The 20,816-nt window shown below is 36.7% G+C and overlaps 1 protein-coding gene across 2 annotated transcripts in view; it reads right to left on the bottom strand.

Annotated features, from left to right (window-relative positions):
• Nucleotides 1–7,473: 7,473 nt before the first annotated feature.
• The window catches only part of NAA16 (N-alpha-acetyltransferase 16, NatA auxiliary subunit), a 66,530-nt gene continuing 53,187 nt past the window's right edge, over nt 7,474–20,816 (bottom strand). Inside the window, exons 14-20 of one of the 2 annotated variants that reach the window (XM_031001377.3) lie at nt 16,848–17,061; nt 15,219–15,412; nt 12,197–12,305; nt 11,674–11,772; nt 10,727–10,870; nt 9,669–9,766; nt 7,474–9,099 (exon numbers count right to left, since the gene is read on the bottom strand). In XM_031001377.3, coding sequence (XP_030857237.3) covers nt 8,902–9,099; nt 9,669–9,766; nt 10,727–10,870; nt 11,674–11,772; nt 12,197–12,305; nt 15,219–15,412; nt 16,848–17,061 — 1,056 coding nt within the window. In that variant the 3' untranslated portion in view covers nt 7,474–8,901. Of the gene's footprint in view, nt 9,100–9,668; nt 9,767–10,726; nt 10,871–11,673; nt 11,773–12,196; nt 12,306–15,218; nt 15,413–16,847; nt 17,062–20,816 lie in introns of those variants that run through there. The other variant, XR_010130545.1, reaches the window with a different exon arrangement.

Here is a 20,816-nt window from a genome sequence, read left to right as displayed (position 1 = left end):
TGTCTCCTCTCTCTTTCCACTCTGGGAAACCTAGGTTTCTGCCATTCTGGGTGACCCTGTATTTCCTTCTGGTGCCCATTTCTTCCATCTGTCCAGTTAATATTTCTCTCTTAAAAATCTCCAAGAAGCTGGGTCTCATCCAGATGCCATTTAGAACCAACCAGGTGCTGAAAACCCATGTAGATAATGGCCACCATCCTAAGCCCAAAGTATAAAATGGTAGAAGGCAGTGGGTAGAAGTCACTATATAAGGAAGGGGATGGGATTTTCCATTCTAAAAGTTTTGGAGAGGGAAATCCAGGCTATTAAAGTCACTAATTTCCAAGTATGTCCATTTCTTATCTCAGCTTCAAGAGAGGTGTCAGCAGTATTATCTCCACTTTCAATCTCCCTCCAAGCTCTACTCTTTGGAGGGGTCTGTCCCACTCTGTCAAGTGGAATCCTTTCCTTTCCAACTCTACCTCCCTCACTCGATCTCCTTTCCCCTGATCAGAGAAAGGGATCAAGGAGTGGGGGAAAGAGTCCAGCCTTGGTCCCTAAGCCTCCAGAAATGTCCTCTTAATCCCCACTTTTTCTTACCCCCTAAAAAGAATGAACATCCCTGACTGTGGAATGGTGTATCCTGCCACATCAGTGTTTGAGTCAATCCCCAGAGGAGAGGGGAACCCTCCTCCATCTTGTTCGCAGCATCTCATTTCTTCCTTTTGCTGTTGCTTCCCCCCACACACACTTGGTTTTGTTCTATCCTACATTTGAGATTTCTATTTTGTGTTGAACTTGCTGCTTTTTTTCATACTGAAAAGATGACATTGCCCCAAGAGCCAAAAATAAATGGGAATTGAAAAAAAAAAAGAGAGAGAACCTCTTATCGAGGAAACAAGACTTTAAACACACACAAGGCCAGGAAAATGAGTAAGACACGGCATGATTACTGAGCATCTGACAGAGAGGAAGGAACACTCAATTCAAAATTAGAAGGAGTGGGTTTGGATCCTGCTTTGTACTAAGAAACTGTGTGGCCCTGAGAGAAGCTTACATCCTATCAGCTGACTGTCATGGAAAATGGGGATGATAATACGACCTCTTTCACAGGGCAGTGGTGAAGGCAAATCAGAGATCAGAGAAAATACTTATTGACTGTGAGTGTTCATCAATGACATTTATGAATATTTATTTTGTGCTGAGCTCTGTGATTTATACTCAAGACAGACATGGTTGGAGACCTTACAGAACTTACAATCAAGCTAAATAAGTGGTCATCACAGGGCACCCAAATAGCAGGCAACTGCTAGCCCACATATGTCCTTGCAAGATTTGAAAACAAACTGCAAAACAATGCCCTTTCTGAACATGCTTAAAATGCTCATGGAAAGAAACCAGTAGAGAGGAAGAGACTGAAATGGTACAGGACGTGATCAAGCCAAGTAAGTACCCTAAGACCTGAGGGAAAGAAATTCAGAACACAGGGAAAATTACCCTTTTGGGGAAGAAAAATGTGACAAGATGAAAGGAGGAAAAAATTCTGCAATCAGAAATAAGTTTATAGATTTAGTACAGGGAAGATTAAGAATTTGTATCTGATGGCTTCTATTTTTTGTTTAAATGGGAAGTGAGGTTATAATTTCCTTATCAATTACCCAGTCTGTGGTATTCCATTACAGCAACAGAAAACAGACTAAAACAGATGGAGATGAAAAGTATTGACACCAGGGAGATCAAGAAACTGAGAGGCCAGAGTGTTGAGTGGGTGCACCAAATAGATGCTGAAACCACCTGGAATTTCAGCATGATTGGAGAGAAGGGAAAGTCTGTGAGTCAGAGAAGTGTATAAATGACAGCAACAAAGAGATGTCAAGAGTACAGCCCAATAGCATTATCCTCAAAGGAGCATGTATTTGTTTGTACAATGTTGGAAGAGTGATGGGCTAGAAATGGTGGAGAGTGAAATGCTCTGAATGCTCTTTCCAGGGAGATGGTGAGAGAATAAACAGTCTCCACTTGAAAGGGCTGCATAATGGATAGAGATCCGTTACGATTTTCAGTTAAAATTAAAAGATAAGCGGAAATGGTGAAGGCAGAGAAAGAAGATGTATGGAACTGTGAAAACGTAGATTTAGTACAAGGAAGATTAAGAATTTGCATCTGCCAAAGCCATGCAGTTGAATATTTTTAGAGGGTAAATTGCAAAGAACACAAGGAAAGAGTATAGAGAGGGGCTGACCTAAGGAAGAGAAAACAACAGATGGGGATGAGAGGATGGGAGAGGAAAGAGAACCAGAGAGCGCTTACGCCTTGAGTGGAACTCAGAGGTGGTCACAGGTCTGCCAGAAGTATGAGTCCCTACAGATCCCTGGTGGATTAGGAGTAGGGGGTGGAGGATAAGGGATAGGGGAGTAGTCCTGAATAAGCTACGGGGTGGGTTGATCATATGGCTGTAGGTTCACAGGCTCCCAGAGGCTGGGAGTGAGCCGAAGCCAATATATGATCCCGTTCAGGGGCTGTGAAGCCACTTTAGCTACTTTAAGATAAAGAACTTTCACTTATCACAATGGCTATCCTAAAGATGTAAAGTCACAAAGTGCTGCTAAAATATTAACAGACACCTATGTTCTAGAACTAACATCTACACATTCTGGGAAAGAAGAAAGGGCTAGTCGGCTTTTCCTACCATCAGGGATTAAAGTAATTTTCTTTAACAAGCTGTTAACCAAATCTATTAATGAGACTATCCTCAATAGAAAAACTCAGATCTCATGACTATCCTCTCAGAGAACAGGAGCCAGGAGGCACTGAAATCCGTTGTAATTCTTATACTAAGCTTCTTAGTTACTTAAATTTACTGTCCAAATGTTTTCATTCTACTGCCTGTTAAGGAACTTAAAAAGACACACTGCAGGCCGGGCGTGGGGGCTCATGCCTGTAAGCCCAGCACTTTGGGAGGCCCAGGAGGGAGGATCACGAGGTCAGGAGATCAAGACCATCCTGGCTAACACGGTGAAACCCCGTCTCTGCTAAAAAATACAAAAAAATTAGCCAGGCATGGTGGTGGGTGCCTGTAGTCCCAGCTACTCAGGAGGCTGAGGCAGGAGAATGGCGTGAACCTTGGAGGTGGAGCTTGCAGTGAGCTGAGATCGTGCCACTGCACTCCAGCCTGGGCGACAGAGCAAGACTCCGTCACAAAAAAAAAAGACACACTGCAATAGTAGATATGGAAACAACCCAAGTGTGCATCAACAGATAAATGAAGAATATGTGGCATATATATCAATGGAATACCAGCCTTAAAAAAGAGTGAAATCCTGACATTTATGCCAACATGGATGAATATGGAGGACATTATTCTAAGTGAAATAAGCCAGTCACAGGACAAATTCTACATAATTCCACTTACATGATGTTATCTGTAATAGTCAAGCTCATAGAAGCAGAGAATACAATGGTTGCCAGGGGTTGGGAGTGGGGGAAGTGGGGAGTTGTTCAATGGGTTAAAGTTTCATTTATGCTATAGACGAATAAATTTGAGAGATCTGCTGAACAACATAGTGCCTACAGTGAACAATATTATATTATGCACTTCAAATTTTTTAAGTGTTAAGAAAACTTCATGTTGTGTTGTTACCACAACAAAAAGGACACAAGGGAACTTTGGGAGGTGCTGCATGTGTCTATTTCTTTGATTGTGGTGATGGCATCACAGTGTTTGCATATGTTCAAACTTAACAAATTGCATATGTTTAATATGTGCAGTTATTTGAATATGAATTATACCTCAATAAAGCTGTAAAAAAAAAGTGACACATTGCCACCAGGTCACCTATTCTCACCTCAAGACCTTTGCCCCTCCTAGTCCTTCTGGAACACTCTTCCCCTAAATATCTGATCTGCAAAGCTGGCTTCATTTAGGTATCTGTTCAAATCTCATTTCATTAGACAGGCCTTCTTGGACCATCCTACTGAAAAACAGTAAATTATTTTAATCACTCTATTTTGTGTAGAGGTTTTAGTATTTTATTATTTTTATTTTTAATTATGATTAAACAGATGGGGTCTTGTTAGATTTGAACTGTTGGGGCTCAAGCGATCCTCCCCCATCAGCCTCCTGAGTAGCTGGGACTCCAGGTGCGTGTGCCCACATCCAGCTTGTGTAGACTTCTGTATAAATACTAGCTCAAACTAATTGTACTGTCTTCAGCAACTCTCCTCTCTGCTTTGTTGTTGTCTGCTTTATCTTCCAGTTGAGAGGGAAAGGGGCGTATTAAGATCCTCAACTACATTGTTGGCATTTCTATTTTTGTCTTCAGTTGTCTGTTTTTGCTTGATATACTTAACTTTGTGAAACATGGTCTCATTCTGTCACCCAGGTTGGAGTGCAGTGGCACGATCACAACTCACTGCACTTTCAACCTTGTGAGCTCAAGTGATCCTCCAATCTCAGCCTCCCAAGTAGCTGGGATTACAGGCATGAGCTACCATGCTCAGCTAATTTTTATTTTTTGTAGAGACAAGATCTTGGTATGTTGCCAAGGCTGGTGCTTGATATACTTTGAGGCTGCAAGTGCATGTAAGTTAATGATGGTTTGTATCTTTTGGTTTTTGTTGTATTTTTTAAAACCAATGTATAATGTGTCATATTTTGCATTAAATTCTATTTGGACTATTACCTCAGCTTTATTCTAGTTCATATCAGCCTTGTGTTGCCACCCTTTTATTTCAATTTTTGCTTTCAAGTATGCATCTTGTAAAGAATTTTTAATACAGCTTGAGAACCTGAGTCTTAATTGGCTAATGTCTAATTAACATTTATTGTAACTAGTGCTACATCAGAATTTTTGCCATCTTATTTTCTAATTGTTGTATTTAACATTGCTCCAAAAGTATTTTCGATGAAGGTCTTGGTTATGTCAAATCTTCTAAGACTTACATGCATAAGAGTATTTTTAATGTGCTCACAGTCTAAAGCTAATTTAATTGGATTTAAATCTTAAACTCAAAGTTATTTTTCTTCAATGCTTTTTAAAAACCTTCCATTTTCTTTTTTTCTTTTGAGATATATTTTCACTCTTGTTGCCCAGGCTGAGTGCAATAGTGCAATCTCGGCTCACTGCAACCTCCGCCTTCCGGGTTCAAGCGATTTTCCTGCCTCAGCCTCCCGAGTAGCTGGAATTACAGGCATGTGCCACCATGCCTGGCTAATTTTTTGTATTTTCAGTAGAAATGGGGTTTCTCCATGTTGGTCAGGCTGGTCTCGAACTCCCAACCTCAGGTGATCTGCTGGCCTCAGCCTCCCAAAGTGCTGGGATTACAAGTGTGAGCCACCGCTCCCAGCCTGAAACCTTCCATTTCCTTACGTTCAATGCTTTAGATAAATCTGATGTCACTGATTCTCTTAGAGAGTAATCTTCTGTTACATTTTAGATGGTTGATATTCTTGAATTTCTATAACCACATTACTATCTATACTCATACTCTGCTTATCTTCACAGAAATGATTACTGCTTGATATATTTGTTTCCCTCTCACCCAACTGGAATATAAACCCCAGGAGAATAAGGGCCTAATTTTGTTCATTACTGTATCTGTCATACCTAGAACAATGTCTGAAATATAAGTACTCAACAAATACAGACTGAGTGAATGATTCTTTCCTTCTTATCACACTTTAATAGAATGTGAGCAATTGCAGTGATTTTGTCGAATTTTTCACTGTTATCCTCGACATATAGGAAACCGCCTGGCATGTAAAAGGCACTCAGCAAAACACCTGTAATCCTTATAATATAGAAACGTACCTGGCGCATGAAAGACACTTTGTTAGGATGAACATACTGAATAAAAGGAGAGTTCTATAACCTAGCAAAAGTGTCAAGATGCTTGGATTAAAATATATACATAAAATTCATCCTGGCTTTAGGCAGGAAAAAAATGGAATTCACAGGTTATTTCTAATATTTCACTTTGCACAAACTTTTGTAGCTTTAGGGCCCACAAACTACAGCCTAGCCTGAAAGTCAAATCTGGCCCATACCTTATGTTTCTAAATGAAATTTTATTGGTGAACAGTCATACCCATTAGTTCTGGCTAGGCTGCTTTTACAACAGCAGAGTTGAATTGTGATAGAGACCAGTATGAGACCTTCAAAGCCTACATATTTACTGCCTGGTCCCTTACTGAATGTCTGCTGGCCCCCGTTCTAGCTAACAACTCAATCCAAGATCTACTATGGTTCTTGACTCTGTAGACTCTTGCCCATTAAATTCATTCAGTTCCTCAAGAAACAAATCACAGGAAACCTGAAGCCAAATTCTTAAATTATCACCCTATGCCTGGAATCTTTGTGCCTTCTCCTATCTGTTCTGGTAAACTTGACTGGATCACCTGGAACAAACTTTTGTTTTTCTCGTGAGACTAAAGACTTCTCTAAGTGTCTAGCTTTCAGATGCTTCTCCTTTGGGGCTGGCCTATTCTCCTTTAACTTTCTGGAGACTAAAAAGGCCCCTCCCAAGGTTGGGGGAATGGTAAAGGTACAGGGTGGAGAGACACGACACACCCTGCCTTCCTTATCCTAACGAAGATTCCTGCCCATGTCCCAGGTCTATGATGTTTATTTTATACTCGAAGTGGAATGCAGACAGGAAGGAGAATGGAACCAGTACACTACTGTTTTCACTAATTTCAGTGTCCCTTTACCTTGCCTCCCATACATGTACCTCAAATTTTACTACTCACATCTCAACTGCATCTGCCCCAGAACTCTCAAACTCTAAATGACTCCAATAAAATCCTTTTTAAAAGGCTGTTGCTGAAAGCACAATTTCCACATTATGAGTGGCATATTTTATGCAAATGTCATTTTGCTAAAAGTAACATGAATTATGTATGTGTCCGGATACTTCATGACTAAGATGAACTACAGATGTTCCTCGACTTACGCTAGGGTTATGTCTCAATAAACCTGTTGTGAGTTGACAATTTCATAAATCAAAAATGCACTTAATATACCTAACCTGCTGAACATCATAGCTTAGCCTCGCCTACCTTAAATGTGATTAGAACACTTACATTAGCCTACAATTGGGCAAAATCATCTAACACAAAGCCTATTTTATAATAAAATATTGAGTATCTTATGTAAAAGTACTGTATTGTACATCATAGCCCAGGAAAAGACCAAAATTCAAAACTCGAAGTACAGTTTCTACTGAAGCATATCACTTTCACACCATGGTAGAGTTGAAAAATCTTAGCTCAAACCATCCTAAGCCAGTGATCATCTGTAGTTACAAAATTATTAAAATACTAAAAGACGAGCTACTGCAGCACAAAAATATACTTTGTAGGTGGTTACTGAGAATTACATTTTTTATAAAACTTGAAAAGATTAAGGTGATTAAGTTTTTACTTCCTCAAAGAACATTTTGCAGAAAATACTGGTAGTGTAAAACAGTAACAAAACACAAACATAAATAAGCAACTGTGTACAAAATAATTTATTATAGCATTATCTAGGTTGGCATTATTTTACAGTGAGTTTTTCCCGTCTCAATAAGTATGAATCTAAATAGATTAGGGTGAAAAGAAAATGTGTCTAAATAAAATCTCCCTTTTTGAATGTATATTTGTCTTAATAAAGGGAAGCATTAATATTAGACATATTTACAAGGTTCTGAACATGAGTGATTCCATTACTGTTTTCTGTACAAGATAGAACAAAAAGCTATCCACCCGCCCCCAAAAAATACTGTTTAACAACACTATGTTTTAAGAGTTAAACTAATGAGTTTCAAATCTCATTTTGCCAAGATATAAAAACGCATTTAATGGTCAATGCATGGCTATAATAACAACGTTTCATTTTAATTTGTTTTCTGCCCTATAATGCTCCCTTGAAGCACACCTCAGTATAAGCTACTTGTTAACACTCGAAGTAACTTAGTTAAGAAAGCATTAATTCTTGCCTGTGGGCTTTTAAGACTGGGAGAGAGAAATATGCAACAATTTTACCAGTGAATTTCCATGACTGACAGGCAAACCAGCCTTCACATTCTGAAATCATCTACATAAAACTAGAGTACCCTTATTCAACCAGAAAATACCATTTTCATGAATACTACAAAGGAAATAGTAAACCATGAAATATTACAGTGAAAAAAGGACGAATTAAATTTTCAAATAAACTTCAGTATCTGCCAAGAGGAATTCCTTTTTTTCGAGATGGAGTCTTGCTCTGTTGCCCAGGCTGGAGTGCAGTGGCATGATCTCGGCTCACTGCAACCTCCACCTCCCAGGTTCAAGCGATTCTCCGGCCTCAGCTCCTGGGCAGCTGGGATTACAGGTGCGTGCCATCACGTCTGGCTAATTTTTGTATTTTCAGTAGAGAAGGGGTTTCACCATGTTGGCCAGGCTGATCTCGATCTCCTGACCTCAGGTGATCCGCCAGACTGGGCCTCCCAAAGTGCTGGGATTACAGGTGTGAGCCACCACGCCCAGCCTCCATATTGTTTTTAACATATAGTTAACACTTTAAAACTGATGTGCTTTAATTAAAAAGCAAGCAAATATACGATAAAACAGACAAGGAATCAAAGCACAGATCCTGAAATCAGAATCTAAAGAAAATAATACAGTGGGGTTGTATACAACTTAGCTTAGTAAGAAATTATCATAATTATACAGAAGCAAGCGGAGCTACCACAAAACTGTGTAAGAATAAACAGGTAATTTTAACAGATGGTTATGTAAATTGGCAGGTCGGGTAAAGAACAAAATAAGCTTACAGAATATGCCATTTAAAAATCCTAACCAAATATTTCATTTCATACGTATATTAAAATGCACCCTGGAAAAGAAACCCTGATCTCAATTCAGCTTTGAGTCTATAGGAGTCTACTTTCTAGAAGATTTCAAATTTCATTTGCCAAGACATCATAATTAGCTGTATGGTTCAGTGCCACATTAGGACTGTCGACTTCATTCACAGCAGGCAAGAAGGCAGATGTAAAAGGAAGCAGGTTATGACAGGCCATCCTATATTCTTCATATTGGGAACTACAGTTCCCAAAGCTGCCATCAAGCAGTGCTTCAGAAACCTTTATTAATGTCTAGTGAAACAAAAGGAAAACAAAAATTATTTAAAAATAATAAGCTCACAGTTAATAACCACTTTAATCAAAAGATGCAATGTGTTAATCAAATTGAGAAAGCTGCCTCGGTCTAAAATAATGCCTTACAATCTACACAGTAAGCAATCACCTCAAAAAAGGCACATTAAAAAATCAACCCCGAAAAAGGCAGTAAAATTCTAATAACTGCAAAAGAGAACATTTTAAAACTGTGATCACTAAAAATCAAAGTGTCCTTTACTAACAAAAATAGCCCACATTTACTGAGTACTTAACAACGTGCCAGGCACTAAGGACTTCACATTTTATTATTTCAGTTAACTCTCACATGGATTCTGTGACAGCAGTAGTATTTTCACCCTCATCTTAAAAATGAGGAAAAAGAAGCTAAGAGACATAACCTGCCTAAAGTTACGCATCTCATAATTGATAGAGCTGGGATTAACAGCCAGGCATAATTCTGAAGGCCTACTTAAGAATTATGCTGTAAAGACACGTTTTGTTAGACCACTGTGTAAGCATAAATCAGCCAAAGAAAAAAAACTTACCTTTACATCTTTATCTTTTATAGTTTCATCTAGTCTAGTGGCTATAGCAATTGCTTTCTCCTGCCTTGACTTGTCCAGAAAATACATCATTTTAGCACCTGAAATACCAAGGCATTTCAAAATGAATAAACACCTATACTTTACATTTTATGTGATATCAACTGGCCAGTGACTTAAAATATGGTTTTAAGTGTTTAATCAGTGGTAAGCTGGAGCTGGCTCCTAACAGCTCAAGAGAGCCAAGTGTGACATTTCTTCCCTACCTCCTATTCAGTAGCATCCCATTGATAGGCCATGATCAGAATATTTATATCATGAAAATACACTACAAATCAGAGCTTTTTCCTTCACAAAATGATGGTTATTAAACATTTATCAGATGAATAGTGACTCAACAACTTCCTCCCCTTAGAAATAAAATTCAGAATGTAAATATGGACTGCCCTGTGGCATCAATCAGTATTTTAGCCAAAACTATGAAAAAAGATATTCTAAAATAAAACATCTAAGGAATAAATTACTGTCACAGAGGAGGAGAGTAGGGGCGGGGAAAACACGAAAATGTTTGCATATTCAAAAAGAAAGTAAAATTTTAAAAAATGAAACACAGTTTATATTTCTCCTATAAATTAGAAGAAAAAACATACTCCAGCCTGGGCGACAGAGTGAGGCTCCATTTCAAAGAAAAAAAAAAAAAGAAAAATAATTTATAACCACACACCCCCAATCAACATTAAAGCTTTCGTAGACACTTCCTTTCAGCCTTTTTCCCATGCATAGTTGAGATTATATTGTATGTTCAATCCCGCACATTTATTATAAAAGTATTTGCCCGTTATCACAAACCCTTTGAATAAACATCACTTTAAATCTGGTATTACATCCTATGAATCCATCCCTGTTTCCCCTATTATTGAACATAACTTAAATTTGTCCACATTTCTCTCCCCATACTTACACACAGTACTGTTCATTTGCTTTACATTTTGGGGGTGTCAAAGCTTTCTCTTTGTTCGCTTTTTCCATAAGTATTTTAACCCTGGGGGCTACCAACAAACCTGAAAGTAGATGCTGAAGAGAGGTAGCGTTACGTTTCAGAAAATCCTCATTAAAACTTTCCAAATCCTTTTTGACAAATATTTTCTGCATTTCTTGAGATAGAACTTTGCTCACAATGTCTGGAAGATTACTATGATTAGACACTATAAAAACAAAAACATTTGGATTTTTTGTTTTTGATCTGTCCTTTGAAAAAAAAAAACCTATTGAAAACCCTTTATGGCTGGGCGCGGTGGCTCACGCCTGTAATCCCAGCACTTTGGGAGGCTGAGGCAGGCAGATCACTTGAGGTCAGGAGTTTGAGACCAGCCTGGCCAACATGGTGAAACCCTGTCTCTACTAAAAATACAAAAATTAGCTGGGCGTGGTGGTACACAACTGTAGTCCCAGCTACTCAAGAGGCTGAGTCAGGAGAATCACTTGAACCCGGGAGGTGGAGGTTGCAGTGAGCCAAGATCGTGCCATTGCACTCCAGCCTAGACAACAGAGCAAGACTGTCTCCAAAAAAAAACAACAACAACAACAACAAAAAACCTTTATTATTAAACTTGATTTTACATAGTACAATTATTATTCTTCCTTTGGAATATAAATACATCCTAGCCTAAAAATGCACTAATTTCTACCATCTCTTGGCTAACAGGTTTATTTTATAGACACATGTTCATTTAACTATGTAAATTATTATTATTTTGCTTTACGTTATTGCAAATCTCTTTAATGTCCACCAGCTTAATGTAAGACAACTTATATTTGCTTCTCTCAGTGGCATCCCACTGACTGCTTGGGCCATGATCAGAGGATTTGTATCATGAAAATACAAATCAGGGCTTTTTATTTCACAAAGAGAGGGTTATTAAATATTTATCAGATCAACAGAGATTTAACAACCTCCTCCCCTTAGAAATAATTCACAAATGTAAATATGGTCCTTTTTTATACTTACCAGATTTAGAAAATCTAATTAAACATTCATGTAACCATGGGTTATTACTGTTAATGGCAAAAGCTCGTTTGACAGACTGCAGCATTAACAGAAACTTTCCTGTGTCAGAAAAAATACAAACGTAATAGCATTAATACTTACACAGTATTTTCCTCACTTTATTTTAGTCTCACTTAAGTTCAACAACAAAACGCTACCTTTTTTATAACACTCGTAAGCAAAATTAAAGTTGACTCTGGCTATCAAAGTCAACTATGGCTTTCTAAAGAAAAGCTTGAAAAATCATAAAAATTGCTTCAGGTAGACAATTTGTACGGTTGTTCAAACTATTCTTACACTGGATTTGATAGTACTATTCTAATTTATTACCCACCTAAGTTTCGAGCAGCCAAGGAAAAGAGCCTTTGTAGAAGGCTAAAATGAAAATCTAAGAAACAAAAATAGATCTAACTGACAAAGATTACACTGAATATGGTCACAAATATAATTAAAGATTAAAAATTGAACTCAAACTATTTATTACCTTTTCTGAAATATATTTCAAATGCTAACAGATGAGTGTCAATGTTATCAGCAACAAGGTTCTTAAGAGGTATAAGGAACTTAACGGCTTCCTCTAATGGATTTTCTACCTATTTTGAAACAGAAAGGAAAATTATTTAAAAAACATCAGAACAAGTCAAATTTCCCCTAAAATTTTATATTAACATATGTCTAAAGTAATTTAGACAGCTTTCTTTATAAAACCAAATAACAAGAAAACATTTAAAAATCATCTGTAAATAAATTCAAAGTACACAATCAATACTTTTCAAAACAGAAATAGTTTTCTGGTTACAAAATCAAGATCATTTTATTAAAAACAAAAAAATACAAGTTATTCCACAGACTTAAAGAGATGGTACATCATGTAATGACAATCCCCTATCTACTATAAACATTTAAAGTAAGGAGACAAATAAAATGGCATCAAATAGTAAGGAGATGGTAATAAAATTTAAAATGCTTATAATACAGTTGACTCATGAACAACATGAGCATTAGGGGAGTTGACCCACCCCCAGTGCAGTTGAAAATCTATGTGTAACTTCTGACTCTCCCAACTTCACTACTAATAGCCTACTGTTGACTGGAAGCCTTACCAATAACATGAACAGCTGATTAACACATATTGTGTATGTTACATGTATTGTATACTGTATTCTTACAATAAAGTAAGCTATAGAAAATAAAATATTAAGAAAGTCATAAGGAAGAGAAAATATATTTGCTACTCATTAAGTGGAAGTGGATCATCATCCTTATCTTCATGTTGGGTAGGCTGAAGAGTGAAGGGCCGGTTTTGCTACCTCAAGGATGGCAGGGGTGAAGGAGGTGGAAAGGGAGGCAGAAGAGGCAGGCACATTCCATCTAACTTTATGTAAGTACAATTTTTTTGCTTTTTCATTTATTTAAAAATATTTCTGTCCAGTACCAATCTTTCCACTGTTTGCTTTGGTTTCAATGCCTGTATCATAGAAGGGTCCATGTCATAAAAGTCAAAAAACAGTCTTGAATAATCAGAACCCTTCTGCCAGAATGTCTAATGTCCATCTGTTTTCTGGCACTACCGCTTCTATGTCTTCTTCCTCATCATCTGGCAATGGTTTGGAAGCACTCATCTCCATCAAGTTGCCTTCTATTAATTCCTCTGGTGTGGCATCTATTAGCTCTTGAATTTCTCCAGGTTCCCTAACCTTGAAGCCCTTTACCGCCATCTCCACTTTTTGTTTGTTTGCCATATCCACAATCTCTTTTATGATTTCCTTGATTGGCTCTGTCATAAATCCTGTGAAGTTGTACACAACATCTGGACACCAGCAGGGATTTATTGTTTCAGGCTTGATGGCTTTCAAGGCTTTTTCTGTTAACAATGATGGCATCCTTGATGATGTAATCCTTCCAGACTTTCATAATGTTCTACTGGGGTTCTCTTCCATAGCGCTGAAAATCCTTTCCATAGAGTACCAGGCGTGATGAGCCTTGAAGGTCCTTATGACCCCGATCTAATCTAGAGGTTGAATTAAAGACATGTTTGGGGTCAGGTAGGCCACTTCTACACTTTTGGAGTTGAACTCATGAGGTTCCGGATGGCCAGGGGTTCTGTCCAGTATCAAAAGAACTTTAAAAGGCAGTCCCTTACTGGCAAGGTACTTCCTCACTTCAGAGACAAAGCATTGATGGAACCAATCCAGAAAAAAGTTTCTCACTGTCCAAGCCTTCTTGTTGTAAAACCGGAAGACTGGCAGCTGTTATCTTTTCCCTTCAAGGCTCAGGGGTTAGTAGCTTTATAGATAAAGGCAGCCATGGTCATAATCCCAACCGCATTTGCACAAAATGGTACAGTTAGCCTATCCCTTCCTGCCTTAAATCCTGGTGTTCACTTATTTTCCTTACTAATAGATGTCCTTTGTGGCTTTTATTTTTTCCTGTGATAGAGCACTTTTTTTCTACATTAAAAACCTGTTCAGGCAGATACCTCTTCTCCTCAATGATCTTCTCAATGGCATCTGGAACTTCTCTGCCGGCTCTTGGTGAGAAGTTAATTCTTCTGTTATCTGGACATTTTTTAACCCAAACATCTTTCTAAAATTATCAAACCATCCTTTGCTGGACCCTCAAAATTCAAACCTATGTTGTTCAAAGGCCAACTGTACTAGACTTACAGTGAATAAACCAGAAAACTAAATATTTCCTTAAATCTGATCCCAAAACAACTATTAACACTTGAGAAAATCCTGGAGGTGCTATCTCTTTGTAGCTACAACATTTCTAGTAAGACATATAAGGTAAAATGATTCCATATGTAATGGACAATTGTATTGCTGCTGTAACAAATTACCAAATATTTATTGACTTAAAACAACACACTTATTATGTTATAGTTCTTATAGGTTAAAAGCCCAACACAGTCTCACTGGGCTTACAATCAAGGTGTCAGCAGGACTGCATTTCCTTTGGAGATTCGAAGGGGGAATCCGTTCAATGCCTTTTTCAGCCTCTCTAGACTGCCCACATTCCTTAGCTTGTGGCACCCTCCTTCCATCTTCAAAGCCAGCAACAGCAGGTTGAGTCCTCCTCACATTGCATCGTTCTGACCTCTGCTGCTGGCATCCTCAACTTTTAAGGCCCCTTTTGATGATATTAGGACCACATGGACAATCCAGGCTAATCTATCTTGAGATCAATTCATTACAACCATAAATTCCATCTCCCACCTTAATTCTCCCTTGCCATGTAAGGTTACATATTCACAGGCTGGGGGGACCAGAACACAGACACCTTTGCAGGGCCATTACTCTGCCTACCACAATTGCAATTCTATGTATAACTTGCATTAGCCAAAATTTGTATACTGTCCCTCAAAGATAATTGACGGCTATTATAAAAACCTTGAAATATTTCAAATGGCTTCTTACAGATTTAAATAAATCATGTTAACTGTCAGAATGGAACCAAATAGCATAAATTTTACCAAATAACAAAGATAGTAAAACCCATCTCACCCTTTCTAATTTTTCAGGTATAAGTTCTTCCTTAAGGCCACTGGCTTCTTCTTCTTCTTCATCTCTTTTTTTCTTCTGATTTTTCTGTTGACGTTCTCTTTCTGCATGCTTTCTTTCTTCTTCTAGTTTAGCCTTTTTCTGAGCTCTTCTCTGCTTGCTAAGCATTTTCTTCAATTCTTTGGCTGACAAGTTTTCTATAAATATCCAAATGAACAAAATTCTGAGTCAATGTTTGCATTTTCTTCATATTCTTCTGTAATACATACTATTAGTATGGTTGTCCCTTGGTATAAGTGGGGGACTGGTTCATGACCCCCACCCCCACAAAGTCCACTGATACTCAAGCCTGTGATATAAAATGACACAGTATTTCCATACAACCTATGTACATCCTCCTGTATACTTTTAATTAGATCAGCTTTAAATCTTTCACCTTCCTTTTGCTTTAAGTTGCATATAATGACTTCACTTTTTCATATATTATAGTCTATAGGTATGCCTAAAATAATGTAAATGCTATGTAAATAGTTGTTACACTGCATTGTTCAGGAAATACTAATAATGACAAGAAAACAAGTCTGGACATGTTCAGTACAGATGCAATTTAAAAAAACATATTTATGATTTGTTCCACCCATGTGGAATCCACAAAAATGGAGGGCCAGCTGTATACTTTTTTTTTCTGTTTTTTGGCTGGGCAAGGAGGGATGCAGAGGCAACCCATATAAAAGCTTTTAGAAAGTGTATCCCCAGTGACTAGAACAAAATTGGGCACACAAAGGACAGCCAGTAAATGTTGCATTAACTAAAATTGACCAATTGTAGCCCAGTTCTGCCTCCTACACAATATATGACTCCAGGCAAATCACTTTGTCCTTCTCAGTATCAAGTCTTTCAAGAATAAGTGAGATAATACATATAAACACCTGTGATCTCTAAACACTATATACTTATTAGAAATGAACAGCTACCTAGGAATATCTGAGATAGTTACCTAGGCTCATTTCATGCTAACTATTTCTCAAATATTCCTAGATATTAACATTCTAGTGAATAAAAAACTGTACAGATATTCTCACTGATATTCTTATTTTTAATAAAGTAGGAACTAGAAATTTTAAGATTATATATTTTTCCCTAAGGAGCTCAAAGCTATTTTCAGTTATAATTTTTTAAAAAAGAAAGAAAAAAACTAGTCCACAGACATTTCTATGTTTCCTAAACTCGTCTTTTTAAAATTTTTGTAGCGACAGGGGTCATGCTATGTTGCCCAGACTGGTCTTGAACTCCTGGCCTCAAATGATCTGCCTGCCTTGGCCTCCCAAAATGCTGTGATTACAGGCGTGAACCACCATACCCAGTTCTTAAATTGGTCTTTCTGAAGATAAAAATAAAAAAAAAAATTCTAAGTTGTTCCATTAAAGTAATTTAGAACCATCAGCTACAGAATATCATCCCACTTTTTTTAACTCTCTCTGCAACATTTTTGTTTTTTGGCATATGAGTTATCTAATGTTTGTCTTCAACTCCAACAGACAATATATTAGTATTTTTCTAGGTATTGTTTATGCTAATGGCATTCTGAAATTTAGTGTCCTTTTAAAATCTTTTAAGTTCCTATTCAGTTACCTGAGTTTATTTCTTGTTGTTTGCTTTCATTGGTTAAGGGATTATCATACAATTTCAAGTATATTTCAATCGCTGATCTAGCAGCCTTGAAATAAAAGGCATGTCTTCTGAGTATATCTTCTAATCTCAAAAGGTCAACATAGGCACGAAGGGTCATCTTTCTCATGCAGTATGTATGGAAGTCGAATTGGTCATCAGTTATCTCAAAAAAATGCTTAAAAACAAAAATCACAAAATTAACCTTTACATTTATGTCAATAATGTCTACCTTTTGAAAAAAAAAATTGTAAAAAGCCCAAAAAACAATTTAAACAGTCACAATTTTCACTTAGCTGCCCTCTCCAATGTTTTACACTATAAAGGATATGAATTTTTTTTGGCATTCAACTTGAACTTTCTCTTCCTACAAACCATGCCCATTCCCTACAAATCATGTTTTGTGATGATACTCAACTTCTATATAAGTCAAAAGATCAGGTTATATTTTAAACCTGAAAGTTAGTATATATTAATATATTAGTTTTAATGAAATACTCTTCCTCCATATTCCCTAAAAACCAGCATGGCACAGTTAAACAGAGCTCTGAATGAAGACTAAATATATGTAGGTTCACACTAAATATTTACAAATCTGACTGCTCTACTCAACTCTACCCTTTTCAAGGGCAATCCTTACCCACTGCCTGCCACAGGGCCTAATACATAGCAGACATTCAATAAGCACAGTATTTGCCCACTCAAGAGATAAGCTTCTTATTAGGGATGCGACCCTGAATAAGCCTTTTAATTTCCTAGACAATTATTTAATCTAAGTTAAGAATAAAATCCATACAGCCAATTTCTTAAGGTTGTTAAAGGATCAAATAATGTATTTTAAAGTTCATTTTCAACAGTAAACTGTTATATAAATACAGAACTTTACGGTTTTCTCTTACTCTACCTACATTCCATTTTAGCAGAAGTTCTGAAACTGGAGTCTATGTATAAACAAGCATAAAAACTTCTTCCTAAGGAGAGAGCTCAAAGCTTTCATCCAATTTTCAATGGATCCATGGCCAAAAGAGGTTAAGAACTAATCCCTTCCATGAAAGGTGAACACTAACCTTCTGCCCCTCCCCCAACAAAACAATCTTATACTTATACTGTTTCCCCTGCATGCATTTCCATCTCCAACTTCTTTTTTCATACGTTAGTTTTTCTAAAATCATATAGAAAAATGAGTGATTCAATACACCAATATAGATCAAGCTTTCCTACTAGTTCATGTTCCCTCTATCCTGGGGATAGTTAAGTCACTCCGCAGAGGACATATTAGTAATTGTCCATAATCATCTGATAATTGCTTGGTAATTAGAAACACACTATATACAGAATTATATTAAGTACCTGAGACTTTAAGACAAAAATTATAAGAATAAAAGTACATAGTATGGAGGGTAAGAAACAGGAAAAGTGAACATTTCACATTAGTTTATGACTAAAAAGCCATGCTTTAATGATGTTATAATTGAAAACTGCATCTTTCCCACCAATATCAAATCGTAAATATTAACATGAACTTTTTTTTAAAATCAAAGGATTACATATTTCATAAAGTTGTTAGTGGTTTCTCTTAATGTAAATCAAGTTATAACTAGCACAAGAATATTTTAAAAATTCAATACAGTTAACTAAGGAAAAATGGCGGCGCTAAAAGTCCTGGAACACATAATCAGATGAAAACATCTAAGAGATTACAGGACATTCTTTTAGGTTGAGAAACATCTGAAAAAAGGCAGATGACAAACTTCAAGAGATATTCCTAGCAGCATTAATAGACAGAGATTTTAAGTCAAGTCTTGGAGGGGGCCATATGTAACCACAAATATTTAAGCCACCTCTTTATCAGTAACAGCCCATAGGCTGCCTCTCTCCAGTTAATGTCTTCCATAAATTGGGTGACCAACTTATCCTAGTTTGCCAGAGGCTCTCTCAGTTTTTCCACTGAAAGCACTGTCTTGCGAACCCACTCAGCCTCAAGCAAACCTGGCTTGTTAATCACTCCATAATAAACTAATGGTGATAGACAGAATATGGCTAAATTAAAAACAAGTGGGATACTGCAGCTACAGCTGATTGTAATATTTGCTTTTGGAAAAAACAGTGTATTGCAGAATACTATACAGAAACAACTAAATAATCTCGGGTTGAATTTTTTTTTTAACTTTTTGTTTTGGGTTATAGATACAGAGGAAGTAGCAAAGGTCCTGTATACCCTTCCCTCAGTTTCCCCCAAAGGTTACAGCCTACATAACTACAATACAGTATCAAAACCAAGAAACTGACATTGGTACAATGTGTATATAGTTCTATGTGATTTATCATTTGTAGATTCATGTAACCACTACCCTAAGAAACACAGAACTACTCCATCACCAAGAAGCTCCCCCTTGGGTTGATTTTTTAGTCTCTAAATTTGTAAAACACAAAAATATGCTACACAACACCAACAGATAAAGTTAGTTTCCCTGTACCTTTTGGCCAAACATGAAGAGCATGACAAAAATCACTTAGCTCACTGCAGAAAACTACGTATTCAAATCTTAACATACAGCTCATGCCCTTAACTCTCTCCCCCTAAGCAAGAATTAAGAAAAGCCGTTCACAGCTTTAGAGTGTAGTGTTTTTATTTTTTTAAGGAACTCCTTATTAGGCCCTCTCTTCTAGACCAGATTCTCCTTCCCACTAACTCTCAGAGTTCCCGGATGTGACTAGTAAGAGCTTATACAGAGAAAGGCAACAAAAACGTCTGGATTTAAAAAATAATAACTAGGTCAACTAGGAAAATTAGCAACTCAATTTACTTAATAGAGAATCTGTTGTTATAAAGCATGTTATCAATTTGATAAAGATTAAGATACAATAGAAGATAAAGTTATGATCTTCCTATAGTTTATATCTATCAGAAGTCCTAGGTCTTATCAAAGAGTTAGAAATATATATATCGTTGCCCTGTTTCATATCTAAGTCAGTATTCTAAAATAATGATAATCCAATCACCAGCAGTCTAATAGTAAAAGAAAAAAATGGAAAGAAAGAAAACTCAATTCTTGAAAGATAAAATAGATTAAAATGTTATTCTGAACACAAGTTTAATATTTTGAAGAAGGTTGTTCTGTTTGTTTTAATAAAAGTCAAGTTTCAAACATCAGATTGGGTTGGACTACAAAACCTTAAAATATAAACCCTAAAATCTTATGGGGGGGGATGAAAACAGAAAAGATACTACACTAGCTTATTCTAGAATTCTAACTTTTCAAATCCAATTACTAAGAGCTCAAAGCAGTATGTATCCTGACTGAAACTGCCTTCAACAAAAGAACTCTTGAATGACTTCTTCAAAGCAGAATAAAGACCTAACCCTTATTTGAACTTATTTCGCAATTCACTAACCTTCTACTTAGAAGGTAAACTGCAAAGTTTTATTTCTGAGAGGTGTCCGTGTCCTTATTAAAATATTTAAGACACAGGCATAAGGTAACTCATGTAGATGCCTATTATAATAAATCTGAAGCTTGTAATTATTCCTAAATCCTTCCAATCATTAAGAATTTTAGATTAGAAAATTTAGATATTAAAAATTAAGAAGCATTAATCATTCCATCAACCTAGTCACCCTATTTATACGAAACACATTTCTACATATAACCACACATGTAGAATATACATAATAACTATAAAAGAGTTGTCTTATTTGCTTTTAGTATAGATATATTCATTGAAGACTAGCTTACAATTGGCATAAGAGTAGGTTCTTTTCTTGTTTATGTTTCTACTTCTTTCTAATCTCAAATGTTAACAGTAAACCCTAAAGTTTCTAGCGATAATAATTATGTAACATGACCAGAGGGTGATGATTTCTGCCATTTTAATCTGTGACAACCAATGATTTTCCTGTAGTTTCTTTCTTCAAAAATGCTTTTTACCAAT

This window comes from Gorilla gorilla, chromosome 14, assembly GCF_029281585.2.
Source record: "Gorilla gorilla gorilla isolate KB3781 chromosome 14, NHGRI_mGorGor1-v2.1_pri, whole genome shotgun sequence".
Classification (NCBI taxonomy): domain Eukaryota; kingdom Metazoa; phylum Chordata; class Mammalia; order Primates; family Hominidae; genus Gorilla; species Gorilla gorilla.
This window is presented reverse-complemented; position numbering and strand designations above follow the sequence as displayed.